This window comes from Carlito syrichta, unplaced genomic scaffold (genome assembly GCF_000164805.1).
Source record: "Carlito syrichta isolate Samal-C Ts95f unplaced genomic scaffold, Tarsius_syrichta-2.0.1 Scaffold85402, whole genome shotgun sequence".
NCBI classification, from domain to species: Eukaryota; Metazoa; Chordata; class Mammalia; order Primates; family Tarsiidae; genus Carlito; species Carlito syrichta.
The window spans coordinates 98,831-120,663 of NW_007029498.1; the positions used below are offsets into that span (position 1 = coordinate 98,831).

Genomic DNA, 21,833 nt, shown 5'->3' on the forward strand with positions numbered 1-21,833 from the left:
ATTGTAGAGATGAGGTCTCACCTGCCCAGGCAAGTCTCGAACCCGCGGGCTCAGGCAATCCACTCACTCACCTCAGTCTCCCAAAGGCGCGGGATTACAGGCTGAGCCACCGAGCCCAGCTAGACATGATTATTTCTGTCTTGGAAGAGTGCTTGTTTTGAAATTGAAAGATTCAAGAAAACTTTATAATTATGCAGCTCTCTTGAGAGTTGCTTCTATGGTGAACTCATTTTTCTCAAGTCTGCTTTTGAAACACCTTCTTCAAATATCTGTGTCACTGAAATTTTCTAACTGGAAGACTTCATTGGATTCTGATTGCTTGAAGCCAGGGGCAGATTTGTGTCATGTTCTCTATTTGGGGTTTTAGTCTTCATGAAATTATGAGGCTTCAGCATTGCTCTGGCTCTTGTAACTAGCCAAGCTCACCTGGATACATCAGAAAAAATATCTGGGTTTACTTCTACTTCCTTGGGTGAAGTTTTGGGAGGATTAACATCCAGGATGATAGACACAGCAACTGGACCTGCAAACGTGCTTAGGGATATCTCTTTGACGTCCTTCCTGGAGCGCCTCCATTTGCATAAAAGGTCAGAATGTGCCCACAGGAGAGAAACCTTGCTAAGGTCACGCTATCCTCACTACAGATGTGTTCTTCCTTGTTCTTATATGTTTTTCTAACTCTGAAGAACTCTTTCCATGAAGCCGATAAAGGCCAGGCATGCTCTATCCAGCCTGGTGAATTTAACTTGGTAAGAGGAGTTGGAAGGCAAATGGGAAGTCTATCTTATTAGGTACAAATGAAGCAACAAGAAAAATAAGCTATTAAATGACAAGTCATCTGGAAGAAAGAGAGGGGGAGAGAGACCTCAACCACCCCCCAAGGGCACACTTGATTGTTGTTGGTGCTTGGCTTGTTGCTAGGTTAGAGAAAGCAAACACCTGTTCCTTAAAAGGCGAGCAATTTCACGTTCCATCCTTCCTCCTTTTGACAAGCACTTATCAGTGCTCACGATGGGTCATGAGCTGGCACTGGGCTCCGAGGGATAAAGAGATGCTTAAGACAGGGCACTGTCCTCAAATGTCACACAGCTCAAGGAGGGCGGTGCCCTCACTAGAGAGAGGTGGTGGGGAGCAGGAAGTGGCATCTGGAGTAGGATTCAGCAGAGACTAAAAGCTGGCAAAGGAGCACAGGAAGGAGAAAAACGTGGAACAGCAGAGACTAGAAAAGGAATGGGGTTAGTGACAGGGAGAGAAGGCCGGCAGCTCACAAACCATGGCATTCTCTAATGACACAGGGTCCCTCTGTGTGTGTAAGGAGAGCCAGCTACCCTGGGACAAACTATTTTTTTTCCCTGAGCTTTGTATGTGACCAAGGTGAGTATTTACAGCAGGATCGATTTCTCTGTTTGCTTTTTTTGAGTCAGGGTCTCACTCTGTCACCCAGATTGGAGTGCAGTGCCACGATCATGGCTCACCACAGCTTCAACCTCCTGGGCTCATGTGATCCTTCCATCTTAGCTTCCTGAGTAGCTGGACTACAGGTGCACACCACCACGCCTGGCTCATTTTTACAATTTTTTGTAGAAACAATGTCTCATTATGTTGCCCAGGCTGGCCTTGAACTCCTGGACTCAAGCAATCCTCTCTCCCCTCAGCCTCCCAAAGTGCTGGGATTACAGGCATGAGCCACTGCGCCTGGCCAGGATGAATTTATTGACTTCAATTCACACTTGGCATTAAGATGCCAGATAGATCCGATCAGAAACAACCAGAGAAGACAAAAGCCGTTTTCAAACCTCCTTTCTCTTTATATGAGCAAAGCAAAACCAAACCCCAACCACAGAGACACCTCTTTTTTCTTCATAAAATCCACAGGGCAATAATCACCATTTCGGGTTTAAGATAATGAAGCAAAGACTTTTTTGCCTTCTGTCTCCCTTTTTCCCTTATAGTTCATCCCCCAAACAAAAAAAGAGAAGAAGAAAGAGAAACTTAAACTCTGTCTCTGACGAAACAAGAGACACCTGGCAGCCAGAGGCAGAAGTGGTCTGAGCCAAAAGGAAGAAAGTGTAACCAACGTGCCTGCAGAGAGGGACACCAACAAAGGGTAGCACGTCCGGCCCACCCCAGCGAGCCCTGGGAAGGCCGGCACATCACGAGGGAGGGGAGGCCAGTGGCTGCAGACAGGACGGTTCCCCGGCCATTGAATTATCTGAGAATATTTTCTTTACCCAGTAAAGCACTGGATGTGTTGGTTTTTGTTTGTTTTTTAAAGTGCTTTAAAAGCCATATTGTCTAACTTTGCAAAATAAGGTGGAAATAAAAGAAAGGAGGGGCCCCTCCCACGGTGGGAGCTTTTCTGTCCTCTCAATAAATCCTGCTTTCTCAACTTGAAAAAAAAAAAAAGGAGAAACACAAAAAAGAAATAAGAAAGCCACATCTAAAGCGAACATATATTTTTAGAGAAAAGACTAAGAAGTGTAATATACCAAGCTGTTACCATCCTTGGGTAAAGAGATTAAAAAGTCATGTTAATTTTCTTCTTGATAAACTTCTGAAATTTCTCATTTTCTACAATCATATTTGACTAAATTTTTTATTCTTATACAAGTAATTTATGCACACTAAAAATTCAGATTGTAGACTGGGTGTCGTGATTCATGCCTGTAATCCCAGTACTTTGGGAGTCCCCTTTGTAGGGGGGCTGTAGAGTAGAAATGGCTGGTGATGTTCACCTGAGAGAACCCTATGGCTGGAGAGCAGGGTGGGGCACCTTCGCCTTATACCTCTTTGTGTGACTTGAATTTAAAACCATGTGGTTATCTTCTTATCCAAGAAGTAAAAGGGGTGAAAGCCTTATTCAAGAGTTAACATAAAAGTATATTTAGAACTATGAGCAGTCAATCCTAAATAATCAAAGTTACTGAAAGTAGATTTCTTTGAGGAGTACCCGCTGTCATGGGGTCCAGGTGGAAATTTTTCATTAGACGTCTTTTTACACAACCTCATTTCTTTTTTTTTTGAGTTGGAGTCTCACTTGGTCGCCCAGACTGGAGTGCAGCGGCCGCTCCCGGCCACCGCAGCCTTGCCTGCTGGGTTCCGGCGATCCTTCCGCCTCAGCCTTCCGAGTAGCCGGAATTACAGGCATGCACTACCACGCCCGCCTGATTTTTTTATTTATTGTAGAGATGAGGTCTCGTTGCCCAGGCGGGTCTCGAACGCGTGGGCTCAGGCCATCCACTCACCTCAGCCTCCCAAAGGCGCGGGGTGACAGGCTGAGCCACCGAGCCCGGCTCTCATTTCTTAAATTTTTAATTTTAAAGATGTGGGGTACAGGGTAACCTCCTCGGGTCCCCTCCTACTGTGAGAGATTTTTTGCCTACTCAATAAATCCTTCTTTCAAAAAAAAAAGATGTGGGGTACAATTCAGGGTTAGGTATATATAAACGTTCATTATGCAGATATCCTTGTTGATGAGGTGGGCCTTCCCTCCCCTGGCAGTTTCCCACTACTGCCAATCCTTTTCTTAAAGTATTATGATAATTGTTCAAGGTCCGCTTATGAGTGAGAACATGTGACATTCAGTTTTTTGTTTCTGTGATAGAACTCAGTATTATAGACTCTAAGTCCACCCAAGTTGCTGTGAAGTTCATAATTTTGTCTTTCTTTATGACTGCATAATATTCCATTGTGTATATGAACCACATTATTTTTTTATCCAGTCCTCTTTCAATGGACAGCACGACAACCTGGTTTTTTTTTTTTTTTTTTTGAGTTGAGGTCTCACTCTGCCACCCAGGCTGGAGTGCAGTGGCATAATCACGGCTCACTGCAGTCTCAACCTCCTGGGGTCCTGTGAACCTTCTGACTCAGCCTCCCAAGTAACTGGGACTACAGGTGCATGCCACCATGACGGGCTACTTCTTTTGATGTTTTTTTTTTTGTAGAGATGACGTCACTGTGTTGCCTAGGCTAGTCTCAAATGCCAAGTAATCCTCCCACCTTGGCCTCCCAAAGTACTGGGATTACAGGCATGAGTCATAACACCCAGTCAACAATCTGAATTTTTAGTGTGCATAAATTACTTGTATAAGAATAAAATATTTAGTCAAATATTATTGTAGAAAATGAGAAATTTCAGAAGTTTATCAAGAAGAAAATTAACATAACTTTTTATCTCTTTGCCCAAGGATGGTAACAGCTTGGTATATTACACTTCTTAGTCTTTTCTTTTCTCTAAAAATATATGTTCGCTTTACATGTGACTTTCTTATTTCTTTTTTGTGTTTCTCCTTTTTTTTTTTCTTTTTAAGTTGAGAAAGCAGGATTTATTGAGAGGACAGAAAAGCTCCCACAGTGGGAGGGGCCGCTCCTTTCTTTTATTTCCACCTTATTTTGCAAAGCTAGACAATATGGCTTTTAAAGCACTTTAAAAAACAAACAAAAAACCAACACATCCAGTGCTTTACTGGGTAAAGAAAATATTCTCAGATAATTCAATGGCCAGCGGAGTTCCTCCCATAAGTGGCTTTGTAATCAGTGGCAGAAAATGGCATATTTTGGCAATGTTCACCAATTTCTATGCTCTTTGTGAATCAAATCCTCTTATATTTAAGGCAATAGGGTTGCTTGGGTCTGCTCATAATTTCTAATGCTAGAGGCTCTTGTAACATACAATTCCTGTGGCTGGAAAATCTATTGATCCAGAACTCCCAAAGGTGTGTCACATCCCTGGTCCTTACAAGGGATGAGCCCACTGGGAACAGACAAGTCAATGGTTTCTGGTTGGTTCTACTATGTAGATATATGTACATATTTTGTGATTCTCACCCCTTTCCTACCGGTTCTTTTATATTTTGAAAATGATTTCCTACCCCCAGAATATTTCCAAATCCTGGACATTGAGCACAGTGGGTCATGGAAGGCACATGGGTCTGGGGCTCAGAGCAACTCTGCCACCAGCAAGGGGCCCAGTTGCCTTCTCTGAGCCTCAGGGACCGAGGCTGTACATCATTTGTAGCCTGTCAAATGTATTACACATTATTTTATGAGGTTACGTGGTGTCCGATTCGATTCATTATCTGAATATATCATCTTTCTCTACAGACAGATTATAGAAACAGACGCAGGCAAAGATAGAGATATATAGATATACAATGTCAGACATCAGCGCTGATCAGAAACATTTTTCCTACTTTGCAAGCAGTGTTCATTCATTCATTTCAGCGTCTAGAGCAGGGGTCAGTTAGAAAATGAAAGGCTGGCACAAGAGGGATTTCCTAGGACAGTCGGCCACTGTGCAAATACTACCCAGCGGCTTTTGGCTGCCAGTTGTCCCCGCCCCGGCTTCCCTGTGGCTCATTCCTACACAACAGCGGCAGTGATCTGAGCACACAGACCTTGTGACTCCTCTGTCCGGAAGCCTTTCCTGGCTTCCATCCCGGCAGAGGAAGACAGGACACTCTGACATGGCCACTAGGCTGTCCCTGAGCCACTCTGCCCCCAATTCCACAGCCTCCCACTTTCTCACACACAGCATGGAGACTACCTAGAGATTAAATGGCCATTTATTTATTCATTCATCAAACATTCACGGATGCCCAAACCAACACGCTGGCCTCCTGCCCCCATCGGCCCCTCCCATGCGCTGGCTGCACCTCCAGTGGGGACACGCAGCCCCCAGAGACCCTGGGGCACCCACCCCCTCACCTCTGAGCTTCTGCTGCTGCCAGGACCATTGGATACAACCAGCCACTGCCACCCTCTTCCTTGGGCACTCACCGATATCTAGGCTACTCCACGCACACGCCATGGTCTTCCTCGCTATCTTACAGGCTGAAGGAGTCCTCTCTTGGACACTTATCACTCTCTCCCTAGAAGAATATTCGCTCTAGAGCGCATGGGTGGCTACATAGCATCCCTAGTGCCTAGAGAGTGCCTGGCACACAAAGATTTTTTTTTTTAATAAGGGAATGATTTGCACATTAAACATTTAATTTTAAATTCATCTGATCGACAGATTTTGCTAAAAATCAGATATTAATGAGAATGTGAAGGCTTCAGAAGAAATCCCTCTTCTTAACCACCGCCGGCCCAAAAAAGGAAGGGATGGGCAGAATCTTGGTCTTCGAGCTTCGAGTGTTAGGAACCTGGAAATACTGAGTGATGCCCGTGTGTTAAGCAGTGGAAGGACCTTTTACTGATAAACAGAAGTGGCTGTTTCCTGAAGAGGCAGAGATTCCAGAGCACTTACTACAAAACCTCTGTTTCTCTTTTTAATGTTTTTTTTTTTGAGGTGGAGTCTCACTCTGTCGCCCAGACTGGAGTGCAGTGGCACCCTCCTGGCCACCGTAGCCTTGACCTGCTGGGCTTCAGCGATCCTTCCACCTCAGTCTTCCAAGTAGCTGAAACCACAGGTGCGCGCTACCATGCCTGGCTAATTTTTTATTTATTTTAGAGACGAGGTCTTACCAAGTTGCCCGGGAGGGTCTTGAACCCGTGGGCTCAGGCAATCCATTCGCCTCGGCCTCCCAAAGTGCTGGGATTACAGACTGAGTCACTGAGCCTGGACAAAACCTGCATTTCAAAGCTAACAAAGAAGCACTGAACATCCTCATCTCGATGTCTGTTTCCACTTCCTTGGAGAAACACCTGTGTCTTCTCTATCCTCATGACCTTAGTACCAATGATGAGGCCAGGAACACTATCAGCCTTAGGTGCTAGAATTATTTCGCGAAGATAAAGATATGCACTCAATAAAATAAGAAGGCAGAGAAGCATCTTAGCATATTTTAGAACAATTTCCACTAATGACAGTGAAAAATCGAGTTCTGGCACAAGCGCTTATTCCTCACTTTTGGATAGATGGAGTTACTACTATTTTTTAAATGCCTCCATGCCACTCGACTTTTCTCTCTTGTATACCACTTGAATGTAAACCACTTGAATGTAAATAGGTAAGTCAATGATACCTGGGTAGGGAATTTTCCCATAGGTGACGATTTCATACAGGAGAATTCCAAAGGACCACACGTCAGACTTAATAGTGAAACATCCAAAGTTGATGGCTTCTGGAGCTGTCCACTTAATAGGGAATTTAGCACCTGAGGAAGAAGACACATGATTCTTACTTGGGTACCTGAGCTTAAACAAATCATAAAAGCGTGACTCTCATAATTTCTTGATTTTAATGTTTTTAAAATTTTATTTATTTTGAATAGGTAACACATACACATAGTATAACATAGAGATGGTACAAACTATTCTACTAAAATATTTGACTTCTAGCCTCTGTTTCTCTTTTGTGTATGTATCCATCTCTTTAGAAGCAAAGTTTCTTGTATGTCCTTCTAGGGATATTATAACTAGCCAACTTTAAACAATAAAGAACATGATACAGAATGGAAAGAAATTTATTATTAGTGTGTACATCTGTCTCTCCATACCAGCCTCCAAAGCATGTCTTAAGTGTTCAGTTTTTCTCTAATGAACCCATACTATATTTACAGAAAATATAAATGTCTTTTTTTTTTTTCAATTTTTTGCAGTCAGGATCTTGCTATGTTGCCCAAGCTGGTCTCAAGCGATCCTCCCTCTTTCCACCTTAGCCTCCCAAAGTGCTGGGATTACAGGCGTGAGCCACCCCGGGCCTGGTCTGTAAATGCCTTTTAATGTTTTGTGGATAAATATCTTTATGCCTGTACCTACAGGAATTTCAGATGCTACTCAAAACTTGCATGTTGCATTCTTTCATTTGATAGGGCAAAACATCTCCAACCTTCAGGACTGGGTGGAAGGATGATCTGCGTAGAAGGAGCTAGTGAGGAAACTGTGTTTCTCACGGGGAGCTGGTGAGACCAAGGGATCAGGGACAGACCTGGCCCTGGGCGAGGTGCAGGGTCCCGGCAAGGAAAGTAGGGACTCAGGCTCAGACTGCTATTCCGGCACCCTAGAAAGGCTAGGGCTTCCACCAATTACCTGTTCAAAAATACCTCTGCCTTTATTATGTCTCCGCTTGAGATTTTCTTGGGGTGCCCAATCAAAACTGGAAATCCAAATCAGACCACCAAGGATGCCAGAGAGCTTCACGGGGTGGCTGCTTTGTGCCAGGCGACGTCACAGTCCTGCACTAAACCTGCCCAGGACAGCAGTGCGCAGGGCAGAGCAGGCAGGGCTGTGGCTGGGCGCTGGGCTTGGGCACCACACATCCGGGGCTTGAATCTCTGCTGTCTCCTGCTCCGTTTGACCCTAGCGAGTCACTTACTGTCTTTGTGCTTCCATGTGTAAAATGGGGAAACAATGGAACCTCCCCAGGTGGCTATGAGGATTAAGAGGGTTGCCAAATGTGCTTGGCACAGTGTAAATATCAAGGAAGCATGGTAATGGTAATGAGGGTGCCAATGAATAGTACTTACCAATGAAGGTAAGCATGGTTATTGTCACCCCAAGATAAGCCAGGAGACGGGGGCTGTTTGATCTAGAACCTGCATTCTCTGCACTAAGTCACGTTCTTTGCATGAGAACAGTTATTTGTGTGAGATTTGACTTGTGAAATCCAGCAAAACCAGTGGAATCAATTCTTGTTCACGTACTTTGAGGCTAGACCTCTTGGGTTTGAATCCTGGCTTTACTACTTACTGTGGAACCTCAAACAGTTGCAGAACCTTTCTTTCCTCCTCTGTAAGGTGGGAATAATAATGATAATATTAATGCCTATCATTTAGAGCTATCGTAAAGAAAAATGAAATAATGTATGAAAAGCCAATTTATGCACTAGGAATGCTTAATACATTTCGGCTTTGCTTCTTCTTTTTTCTTTTAAGTTTCTCATCTTCAAACTATTTTCCTTTGCCTGCATTTTTGCTGAGTATAATCATTAAGGTGAAGAATTCTTATCCTCAAGCACAGGCTTGGGGCAGAAGGGGAACCATCCAAGAAGGGCTGGAAGCAAGAGACGCTCAACAAATCAAAATAGTGTTTTCAATCTGTCCCCTCTGTGAGTCATGCGGATCTTCCAGAAATAACAAACATGAAGTTAGAAGAAAAAGAATCCTTGTTTAACAGTGCTTAGGAATGTCAAGAGAGGGCTTGTCTCTTTCGAAAGAAAGCGAGCACTGCGAAAATATTCACTCAATTACCAGAGGTGAGACCATCAGAATTCTCTAGTCATAAGTACCATGAGTGATCTGCCACAGGTAAGGCCGATGAAGCCCCGACCATGCTCAGACACCAGATGGTGGGCCAGGGACTGGGGAACTTATGCCTCTCTGTGTATGTAATACAGAATGTGGGAAAATGAAGGAGTGAATTTTTGTAGCATTATATTTTGTTCTCTATGTGTGATAATGTTCATGTTTTAATTTGTAATTAAATTTAACTTGTAATTAAAAGGCCAGACTAAAGAACACAGAATTAATTTATATTTTCTCCACAGTTAAGGGGAGTATGCTTCATTGAGTGAAAAGCTTTAATAATAACAAAGAATATTGATCTTGACTAATTTTATTTTTATTTTGCTTTGCTTAATTGAAATACAAATGACAGCATTTGTAAACCTTCAAAAAGGATAATGTAGAGCTAACCAAGGGAGTACTCTTCAAAAACTGTCCTTAGAATGGAACAGTAACAAAGCATCTAAAGATCATTACTAGAACGTACCTTCCCTTGCTGTGTATTCATTATCTTCGATTACTCTAGCAAGGCCAAAATCTGCAATTTTGCACATGAGTGACTCAGAGACCAGGACATTAGCCGCTCGGAGGTCCCGGTGAATGTAGTTCTTTCGTTCGATGTACGCCATTCCCTCTGCAATCTGAAGACAGGAAGAATCTCTTGTTTTCATATGCAAGGTAGGTGATTACAGAGTGCCATCAAGAAAAACCAGAAAACATATGAGCTCCTGAAGTCTTTTCGTGTACCCTGTTCTGATTATTTAAGTTTTAAAGATAATCATCATGAGCCCTTCATAAAATAACTGCCTCCCCAAATCTCCAATAATGGTAATCTTTTTTTTTTTAATAGCAACATGTCTCAACATTTTCTAATGTGATCTTTTTAAGATCCTATACAATTTTCCTGTGTTGATATACAGATGTCTTTGTCTTGGTTTTTCAAATGAGAAAACAAATGCTGTGGTCTGAATGTTTGTGTCTCCCCAAAGTTCTTATGTCGAAAAGTTACTCCCCAGGGTGATAGTATTAGGGGATGGGACCTGTGGGAGGTGATTAAGTCATGAGGATGGAGGTCTCGTGAATGGGATTAGTGCCCTCATAAAAGAAGCCCCAGAAGACTCTCTTGCCCTTCCACCATACAAGGACACAGAAAGAAGGTGCCATCTGTGAACCGGAAAACAGGGCCTCACCAGACACTTAATCTGCTGGCAACTTGATCCTGGACTTTTTGCCCCCAGAACTGTGAGAAATAAGCATCTATTGTTTAAGCCACCCAGACTACGGTATTTTGCTTTATACTGAACAGACCAAAACAATAGAGCAGGATTAAGCAACCTGTACAAAGCAATGACTGGGGTCTCAAGTACAGGATATCCTTGGTCAATAGCATCCTCTCTAGCAGGTTAATCAACAGCCCACAAAACTGGTTCTCCAAGTTTTCTCTGCACATTTCTTCCTGGATGATCAAAAGATTCACTCTGAGGACAAAGCGCGACAGCAGGAAAGAATCAAAGGTTTCAATGTAGGTGAGGTAAAACTACTACTCATTGCTTAATATTAAGAAAATGTGGCAGCATTCCGAAATCAGGTTTTTAAGGAAGACATTACCAAATTATAAAGTTAAGGAGAAAGAAGATACGAAGCAAAGAAGGAAGGAAGGCAGACAAGAAAACCAAGTAGTGGGCCAGGTACAGTGGCTCATGCCTGTAATCCCCATACTTTGGGAGGCTGAGGTGGGAGAATTACTCGAGCCCAGAAGTTCGAGACCAGCCTGGACAACATAGTGAGACCTCATCTCTACCAAAAAAAAAAAAAAAAAATTAGCCAGGTATGGCAGCATGCACCTCTTGGCCCAGCCATTTGGGAAACTGAGGTGGAAGAGCTCACCTGAGCCCAGGAGCTGGAGGTTGTGGTGAGCTGTGACTGAACCACTGCACTCCAGCCTGGGTGACAAAGTGAAACCCCAACTTAAAAAAAACCAAGTAGCAATTATCTGGTAAACAGTTCAAGAGAACTCTAATTGAAATATTTCACTTGGAATTAATGTATTCTGCTAGATTCTACCTTGAATTTGGGGTGGCTCACCTTGGAGGACCTGACTTTTCCTAGTCACCGGCAACAGCATCTCTGGTGATCACATAATTCAGACCCCGGGTCCATGCCATGTTGCTGAGCAAAAGATTAACTCCTTGGCTGGGTCTACCCTTTCTTTCCCTCTAGGTCAATGCCTAGGCTCAACTCCTGCCCAGTGAGCCTTACTTGAACTCCTCTTGGATAATTTCTCTTTACTCGCCCTAGATGATCAATCTGCACAAAAACCATCTGCAACTGCTGATCATCGCTTTGTCATTATTTTATGCTATTTAGTGTACTCAGTGTTGTCATGCAATCAGATGAGGCACACCTCCAGTGCTGACGCCACACCTTCTATTGTTTCCATTTTCAACCTTCTTCTCAGCCCCAAGCAAGCTGTTTGGAAAACGGACCAGGGTTTTCATATGACCAAGATACTGTGTTGCTAGCACCTTGCTGCAGGAATTCAGCAGATGACATTTTGGGGGTCACAAAATCTTGCATAAAACAATCAGTGCGTCCTACATCAGTCTCCAAGTCTAGCGAGCCCAGTATTTCACTTCGGAGGGGAAATGAGGACTGCTGTTCAAGCTCCTTGGCACTGCTGCCATGGCCCTTTGTGACCAGACTCCCACTTACCCCTCCCAACTCCTTATCACGACCACCTCCTTCCTGTGATTCTGTTCCTTCCACCCGATCTATTCAGCCCACAGGTCTCCGCTGCAATGTCACTTGAATAGGAAGCCCGGCCATGTGTGCGTCCCGAGCTCCCTGCTCCTCGACTGATCACCTCTGTCAGTGATCCCTGTAGCAATGTGAGCCTGATGGCAGGAGAAAGGCATGCACATGCCTGTATCCCAGCGCTGAGCCCAGGACGATGCGTGATGCCATGAAGACCTGTCCTCGTGAGGAATCTCAGAAGTGGGACAGGTGCTGGGCAGAGCAGAAGCCAGACCGATGGCAGGAAAAGGCCAGGACGGGTCTGACAGCAGTGACGGGCGTCTTGCCCTTGTCCAAGACTCACAAGTCTTTGGCATTTGGGAAACTCACGGCCCTTACCTGACTCTGGGAAATACTTGAAAGTCTCTATAAAAAGTCAACAGAGTGAGACTCCAACTCAAAAAAAAAACAAGGAAGTCAATAGAAGGGGGAAGTAGTAAGAGCCCAGGTGAGAGCAGAGCTCCTCTGAGTTTGTGACTTTCTCTAGGAAGACTGCAGTTCACAAATGGCAGAGTGTTATGTGGTAAGGATAGGATAGCTCATTCTAGAGCAGCATTACTGAAACAAGTGACATAATCATGTGGGCAATTCTGATGAAAGCTGGGAGATAGGAGCCATGCCTTAGTTTCCTTTTGTCTTTTGGTAACTCAAGTTCAAAAAGACGTATTAGAAAGAGCCAATAAAACTGAGAAAAGCAGCCGGGCTTGGTGGCTCAGCCTTTAATCCCGCGCCTTTGGGAGGCTGAGGTGAGTGGATTGCCTGAGCCCGCGGGTTCCAGACCCACCTGGGCGGCGAGACCTCATCTCTGCAATCAATCAAAAAAATCAGCCGGGCGTGGTAGCGCGTGCCCGTAATTCCGGCTACTCGGAAGGCTGAGGCGGAAGGATCGCCGGAGCCCAGCAGGTCGAGGCTGCAGTGGCCGGGAGCGGCCGCTGCACTCCAGTCTGGGTGACAGAGTGAGACTCCAACTCAAAAAAAAAAAATTTAAAAACATTAAAAATAAAATTCTTAATTTTGGAACATATCTGCCTAACATTCCAAAATTTATATATAAACTGGGCCAGGAACCCGAAAAAGTCGAAGTTGGCTGAAATCTCAATTAAAATTGACGATAGTACACTGGCTCCTCTCCCAGGGCAGCTGATGGGCAAGAAAGACGGGTGCTGGCGGCATGGATTCAGTCTCCCACACAGCAAGGACACATATTGCTCTCAGGCTCTGTAATGGCTTCTGGTAATCTGCTCTCAAGAAGCTTTTCGGGAACTTGTTAGCAAGGCTCATATCACACCTGCCCCCGTTCTACATTTGCATACAACTGAATGTATTTTTTCAAGTGATTCTCTGAAATAAAAACAGACTTGCAACTGGCATTGTTTATTTTGGCTTTCCTTTCCATGCCAGAGAGCTTTCAGAAGCTCAGAGTCCAAATAATAATAGTATTCCCTGGCCAGGCTCCATGGCTCAGCCTGTAATCCCAGCACTTTGGGAGGCTGAGGCGAGTGGATTGCCTAAGCCCGAGGGTTCAAGACCAGCCCGGACAACTTGGTGAGACCTCGTCTCAACAATAAATCAAAAAAATTAGCCGAGGTGTGGTAGTTCCAGCTACTTGGAAGGCTGAGGTGAAAGGATTGCCGGAGCCTAGCTGGTTGGCGCTGGGGTGGCCATGAGTGTGCCACTGCACTCCAGCTTGGGAGATAGAGTGAGACTCCAACTAAAAAAAAAATTCACCAAAACAAGACTCAAAATGATAGCATTAGTCAAGTTTAATAAATAATAGATAAGATATGGGAGCCCGCGCCTTGGGAGGCTGAGGTGAGTGGATTGCCTGAGCCCACGGGTTCGAGACCTGCCTGGGCAACTTGGTGAGCCCTCATCTCTACAATAAATCAAAAAATTAGCCGGGCGTGGTAGCGCGCGCCTGTAGTTCCAGCTACTTGGAAGGCTGAGGCGGAAGGATCACCGGAGCCCAGTAGGTCGAGGCTGCGGTGGCCGGGAGCGGCCACTGCACTCCAGTCTGGGCAACGGAGTGAGACTCCAACTCAAAAAAAAAAAAAAAAAGATATGGGAGCAAAATAAAAGCTCTCAGATATGACTTGCTTTTGAGATCATAAATATCACAACTCTCCTCTTATATGAACTTAGTTCATTCTCTTTATTCCTTCCCTGGTCTATCCTGTATTGCTCTTTCTTGGTTTCCTCTTTCTTTAAAACCTTAATTTTTTTATTTTTTGATTGGTGTATTGACGTGGCTAAAGTAAATCCAGCTGTATTTGGCAATAACAGGAAGAAATCAGAGACAGTTTGGCTCATTGAATCTAGGGCAACTTTTCCTGGAACACCTTCCTCCTCCCTGAGGGCCACTTAGCGTTCACCACCACAGAAAGAGCTGTCACATAAATACATTAAACCAAGGCTCAGCTGTCCCTAGAGACTTCCACTTCCTATCGTTCCAGTAGCTTGGAAAGGCTGATTTCTGTGGGAGTTAGATGGGGTTGGTCAGGTCTGATGAGAAGAACTGTTTGAGTCAGAAGATTGTTTTGTCATTTTGTTCCCAAAGATACTTTGCTAAGATGATAATGAGACAGTAAGTGAAGAGAGAAATAGATATTAATAACCACCATTCCCTCATCACTAGTTGAGCACTCACTATATACCAGATAATGCTTCACATCCCCTATACCTAATTCATGCTTCATTTTAATGACAAATTTATCAGGTAGATTTTACTTCTGTTGTACAGATGCAAATGAGGTTTACAGAAAATCAGAGGACCTGCCCAAAACCACAGAGTGAAGGAGCATGCCCAGATTTATACCAGATGTGTTCGACTTCAAAGATGTGTCTGATCTCAAAATCCACGCTCCCAACACCAAACTCCAGCATGTCACATCTGCAAAAGGGCTCAGTGTGACACCTAACTAGATGGATAACTAAACGCTTCTGGAATTCCAAGTTTTCATCGAGAGAGTACTTCTTTACTGAAAAGAGAGAAAATGCCTCTGAAGCTTCCTTCCAGAATTCACCATTGTTAAGACAAAATTTCACTCCTTAGAAAAGGAATCACACACTTTTCCCAGGTCAAGTTCAGGACACCCATGTTAGGAAGTACATACAAAGTTTTGTTTGAGTTGTCTCTGTCTAGAATAGTGTTTCTCAACCTTTTTTTTTTTTTTTTCAATTTTTCTCCCCCTGGGGAGAATAACTGAATCAATTTAAATATAAAGTTAAAATTAATATATCCTTAATAGGAGCAATTCAATACAAAGAAAGAAGATGATATCAGGTAGGTGTGAACTTGGGAGGGCAACCAACCATTCTAATAGCTAAGACTGCTTCACCCTTCAAGGATCAATTTTTGCTCCCTTGGGGGCAGTCTTACCCCCTTTCAAATTCAGGGTGCTATATCTGAATGTGTCCCCCCGAATTCATATTAAAACGTAATCTCCAATGTGTATTAGATGTGAGGTCTTCAGGAGGTGATTGGGTCATGAGGGCTCCATCCTTGTGAAGGGGATTAAGGCTCTTATAAAAGGACATAAAGTCTGGTTCCTTTTTATGCCCTTCCACCTTCTTTCATGTGAGAACACAGCAAGAAGCACTTCACCAGGCACTGAATTTCCTGATGCCTTGATCTTGGACTTCCCAGCCTACAGAACCATAAGAAATAAACTTCTGCTCTTTATCCACTCTATGGTATATTGACAGCAGCACAAAACAGCCTAAAACATGGTCTAAAAGCTGCTAAATGGAGCAAAGACAGTTTAAAGTCAATGTTGCCCTGTGACTCAAAAGACAGAAATAAGATAGATGATGGTATATTCTTGGCTTGGATGAGGTTAACACCTTGTCAGGATGGAAACAACCAGGTTTAAATTAAGCAGGGAAATATTCTTTCATCCAAATAGCCCTATACGTGCAAGAAAGCAATAGCCGTCATTCCTTTTGGAAATTTTTTGAAGCCAAAAGGAAATTACTGTCCCAGAGTCATGCCACAGGTGAGTACCATGGTTTGGAAGCGAACTGAACATCCCTTCTGTGTATAAAAGTTAAATTGAATTTTAACCCTTAAGACGGTATGAATTAACTAGGGCTATGTGTTAGAATCACACAGGGGACTTGTAAACAATATCACTATCTGGGCTCCACCCTAACCCATTTAACTTGAACGTACAGGAGCGGGATCTCCCAGTGGTCATGAAGCACAGTCCAGGCTGACACACTCCAGCCTGAGACACTAAGTATGGTCTGCGACCAGCAAATGACAGTTTGAGAAACACAGCCCTGGGTCACAAGCTTGCAAACCCAAGTGATTTGGGGACTTCAGGTTCTAGAGAAATTAGAGCAACATCTTATTCTCCACATGTTGCCTACGAGCAGCCTCGCAAGTGGACTGTTGTCCTCGTCATGCTTGAGAAGAAAAGCCCCCCTGCAACTCAGCTTAAGAAGAGGAGGAGCAAGACACGCGTGGCCAGCAAAAGGAGCTGGGACCAAGGGAAATGTGCTTCATGCAGAGGCTGGATGAGGGAAGGGGTAGCTGACGAAGGCGCCTGAAGCACCTGGGCAGATTTCCTACTCCATCACAGCATGGAACTCACGGCTTGAACTTCTGTCTTTCCTGCAACTTGGGGGGCAGGACCCTTTGGCCTTACCGCCCAGAGGCAGGGGTTGCACAGAGTTAGAACCCAGAGCCACTCTTTCTGTATCATGGCTCTAGGTCTGGGGTATTACTTAGAGGGCCCGGAATACTGATTCCATCTTTTGGTTTATATCCAATGAGGAGATTCACTTCATCTGGGGCCACGCCAGCATCACAATGTCAGGCCCAGGGATGTACAAAGATGAGAAAACTCCAACTTTCTAAACCACCTGCCGACACTGAAGAAATAATTAAACACGCACCTTTCCTCCTGGGCTCGTGTCGACCTCTGTCTTAAAGAGTCTACATGTGAAGCTACTGGATCTAAGATAAAAAGAGCATCCCCACCACCTAAAATGAGAATACTCATATAAGGAGATAATGTTAGTGAGGTTTTAATGCTCACAGTTTAAAGCCAATGGATTTAGGCTGAGATGTGCTTATGTTTCCAGTGCTCTTCAGCTCAACTAGCATGGTGGACCTATATTATTTTAGTTCCTCTTTTGGTACATTCAGTAAAGACATATGATGACATTTTCTCCCTTTAATGTTTTTGTGTTTTTTAATTTTAATTTTTTATCTAATTTAATTAAAAAAATTTTTTTTTTTTAGTCAGAGTCTAACTCTGTCGCCCAGACTGGAGCGCAGTGTCACGCTTGTGGCCATTGCAGTCTTGACCAGCTGAGGTTGGGTGATCCTTTCACCTCAGCCTTCCTGTAGCTGGAACTACAGGAGTGTGACGCTACAACTGACTAATTTTTTGATTTATTGTAGAGATGAGGTCTCATCATGTTGCCCAGGTTGGTCGCGAACCCGTGGGCTCAGGCAATCCTCTCACCTCCGCCTCCCAAAGTGCTGGGATTACAGGCGTGAGCCACCATGCCCAGCTTAATTTTTATTTTTAGAAAGCAGTTTACTGAGCACAGTGACAAGGGGGCCTACGGGGGTGTGCCATGACTGAAGCTTTGTGTGGACCAAGGTGACAAAGAATGCCTACAGCTGAAGCCAATGACGTGAAACATGCCTGTACTGAACACAATGCTGTTCTGGGAGGAAAGACAGAGCTCCTGGGTCAGAGAGCAAACCCCAGGGGTCCACAAAAGCCAGTAACCCAAAGGGGTCCTGGTGAAACTTCAGGCATCGGGTACCCAGTGACAATTCTAGGCACGTAGAAGATACCAACAATCATGCTCCCTGAGCTCAATTAGGGGATCCTTATCTTGTCTGGTTCTACATCAACAGACTGCCAGAAGTCTTCCAGAACAGACTTTCTAATGTATGGCGAGGAGAAAAGGAGTTTACATCGGGTGTCTGCCTCTTCCTCCACAGCTAATCAACTGAACAGATGCCTTCCGTGAGGTAGGGCAGGAGGTGGCTAGAGGCACACATGGGACCAGAGGAAGAGAGAAGCAAGTCTTACCAGATGCTCCGACCCCAAATGTGCAGAAGTGCTTCTCTCGCTGCTGGTGTGAAACAGGAAGCGTCAGCCCTCTGAGAGAGGTGCCCTAGAGGCCACAGCAGGTGAGAAAAAGGCACTGGTCCCTCTAGGGGAGGGTGACCCAGCTGTCGGGGCTGAGGAACAAGTGGCATGAGGGATGGACTTCAGACTCTGAGCAGCAACTTGGAGGCCACTATGGACACCTGCTGCATAACTCTACATGGTAGTGCTGCAAATGTGTGTCTTGTTTTTGGTATATTCATTTCTCTAGATATGATATCACTCTCTCTCTCTCTCTCTACACACACACACACTCTGACATATGTACAAGCTTATCGCTTATGACAGGCAGGGTAGGGATACAACACACACACACATTTTTTTTTAGTTGCAGTCTCACTCTGTTGCCCAGGCTGGTGTGCAGTGGCATGCTCACGGCCACTGCAGCCTCGATCTGCTGAGCTTAGGTGATCCTTCCGCTTCAGCCTTCCAAGTAGCTGGAACTGAAAGTATGCACCACTACGCCCAACTAATTTTTTGGTTTATTGTAGAGATGAAGTCTTGCCATGCTGCCCAGGCTGGTCTTGAACCCCTGGGCTCAGGCAGTCCTCTGGCCTCCACCTCCCAAAGCGCTGGGATTACAGGTGTGAGTCACCACACCCAGCCTACAACACGAAATTTAGAGTCCTATTTACTTTGCAAATAAGACTTTTCTGCCCTGGTGTGAGGTCAAAATGTTAAACCAGACCAAAGTTTTAGGAAGCATTTGAGTTGAGTGCATGCATTTAAATTCCCTCTCCACTAACAATGTTTAAGTGGAATTTCCACTCCCCAAGTGAGGACTGTACGTGTGGGCAGTCTCAGCAGGCCCCGTCCACACAGGAAGACAATGCCAGTCCCTCCCTCCTCAAGAACTCCAGCTTTCGGCATCAAATACACTTACTGAGAAGTGAGTTGCTGTGACCACGGTAGGAGCAGGCAGGCTCTGGTAACGCACCATATGGACTTCTTTTGTGTGGATTTGAGGCTAGAGGGAAATCTCAATCATGTTTTCACAAACCCAAGCGGAGCTCAAATAATCCCCCTGGCAAGTGGCCTTACTAGTAATGACCACACAGGTCACTCATCTTTTTCAGCTTCTCTCAAAGGCCCAATGAGAAATCAGTCAACCCCAGCACCCCAGGCAGTGTGACTGGCTTCCGGCAAGTTCTCTCCCAACAGATACGCAGGCTCAGAGCCATCACCAGCCTTGCTGGGCATGTGCTCTATGGACCGTTTGCTCGGCACACATACCCACTGCTGTCGCCAGAGAACCTGAGCGATGCTTTGGACAAATAATGAAGTGTTGTGTGGATGACCTCGCTCTGGAAGTCTGGCTTTAGTGTATTTGTGTTCATTCTAATTACTATCGCTTTTCTGAGAATTTGGCAAAGAACAGGCTATCTTGCTTGGTGAAGTTTTTTTTTTTTTCTTCCACTTTAATGAGAAGAACCCACATTTGAGTCAGATGACTGAGGGGAAAAAAAGGGATCAAAAGAAACCTCATTGAGGGGCTTAATGTGATCTCTCAAGCAAAGCTAAAATCTACCCCAGGAAATTCCAGGCTAAATGAGAAACCGGAACTGAAAATGCAACCTGTCTTAGAATTGGTTGATTGGAAAACATTTGTCATTTAGACAAGCAATGAGAAAAATTAAACAAGAAGCCTGCCAAAAGACAGGAAAGAATACAAATACGGTTTTCCTGGTGTTTTACCTATTTTAGTAAGCATTGTTTGCCTCATGTATTTGCTTCCTGTGCTTGAGAAAAAGAAAAATTCACAAGATTGATTACATCTAAAAGCCATAGGAAGCCTATGAAATACTGCTAATGATCATATTAATAAGTTGAAACTAAAAAAATGAGTAGCAATTGAGTAAAACCTACAGTCTTTCTGAAGGATTCTTTATAATAGGGAGAATCCCTAACTGACCTGAAAAGACCATGTAATGATAACAACAAAAACAAAAAAATAGAATGCAAAGAAAACAGGGAGTTTGCAGAAAAAGAGTTTAATTAAGAATACATCTTCTCTGTACTCCAAATGTGACAGTGTTTGTTTTCTAACCTTCAGTAGTTGTTACAGAAACACTTTCCTATCTATTAATGTTCATTGATTTCTCCACACAGGATTCCTACACTCTTTAATCCATAAATTTGGGTGGAGAAAGAGATGGAATAGAGAGCTTATTCATTGCTGTTTTCACTCTATTGTTGTGGGGTCAAAATGTCTCTAAAATTTTAGTTTAGCTTTGTTTGGTCATTATAATATTCTTATTTTCCAAGAACAACTGCTAAGAAATAGTGAAATCAAAAGAACAAAGCTAGAGGCATCACACTTCCAGACTTCAAACTTTACTACAAGGCTAACCAAGTCAGCATGGTACTAGTATGAAAATAGACACATAGACCATTGGAACAAGACAGAGAATCTGGAAATAAAACCACAGATCTCTAACAAACTCATCTTTAACAAAGCTGACCCCAAACCAAAGCAAAACAAAACACAGAGGAAAGGAAACCAAATTTAGCAAATGGTGCTGGGAAAACTGGCTAGCCACATGCAAAAGAATGAAATTCAAACTATAAGAATCTTCAAAGAAAACTTAGGGAACATTCACTAGGACACTGGTTGGAGCAATGAATTCATGATCGAATCCTCAAAAGGAAATGCAACAAAATCTAAAATTGACAGGTAGGACCTTATCAAGCTAAACAGTTTTTTGCATAGCAAAAGAAAACATCAAGAGAGTAAAGAGACAGCCCATAGAATGGGAAAAAATATTTGCAAGCTATGCATCTAACATAGTCTTAATATCCAGAATCTATAGGGAACTCAAATGAATTGACGGGGGAAAAAATAGACAACTAATAACCCCATTAAAAAGTGGGCAAAGGACATGAACAGACACTTCTCAAAGCAAAACAGCCAAGCATCCAACAAACATATGAAAAAGTGCTCAGCTTCACTAATCCCCAGAGAAGTGCAAATCTGGCTATCATTAAAAAGTAAAAAAAAAAAACCCGGCTGGGTGTGGTGGCTCAAGCCTGTAATCCCAGCAACTTTGGGAGGCCAAGGCAAGAGGACTGCCTGAGCCCAGGGGTTCAAGACTAGCCTGGGCAACTTGGTGAGACCTCATCTCTACGATTAAAAAAAAAAAAAAAGAAATAACCGAGTTATAATAATAATATGCGCCTGTGGTTCCGGCTACTGGGAAGGCTGAGGTGGAAGGATCACCTGAACCCAGCGGGTGGACGCTGGGTGGCCATGAGCGTGCCACTGCACTCCAGCCTGGGTGACAGAGTGAGACTCCAACTCAAAACAAAACAAAACAAGTCAAAAATCAACAGGTGTTGGCAAGGCTGCAGAGAAAATGCTTCTATGCTATTAGTGGGAGCGTAAGATAGTTTAAAGCTAGTTTAACTTTTGTGGAAAGCAATGTGGCAATTTCTCAAAGAACTAAAAATAGAGCATTTGACCCAGCAATCTCACTCCTGGTAATATACCCAGAGGAATATCGCTGAGTCAAAAAAATACCTGCATGCATATGTTCATTGCAACACTATTCACAATAGCAGAAACATGGAACCAACCAGATGTCCATTGAAAGTGGACTGGATAAGCCGGGCTCGGTGGCTCAAGCCTGTAATCCCGTGCCTTTGGGAGGCTGAGGTGAGTGGATTGCCTGAGCCCGCGGGTTCGAGACCCGCCTGGGCAGGCGAGACCTCATCTCTACAATAAAATCAAAAAATTAGC

The 21,833-nt window shown here is 44.0% G+C and overlaps 1 protein-coding gene across 3 annotated transcripts in view; it reads right to left on the reverse strand.

The window, feature by feature from the left end:
- LYN (LYN proto-oncogene, Src family tyrosine kinase) overlaps positions 1 to 21,833 on the reverse strand; it is a 68,688-nt gene that overhangs the window by 3,891 nt on the left and 42,964 nt on the right. For all 3 annotated transcript variants that reach the window (XM_008056744.1, XM_008056736.1, XM_008056752.1), the window contains 2 exons: positions 9,658 to 9,811; positions 6,972 to 7,103 (listed from right to left, as the gene is read on the reverse strand). In XM_008056744.1, coding sequence (XP_008054935.1) covers positions 6,972 to 7,103; positions 9,658 to 9,811 — 286 coding nt within the window. The remainder of the gene's footprint in view (positions 1 to 6,971; positions 7,104 to 9,657; positions 9,812 to 21,833) is intronic.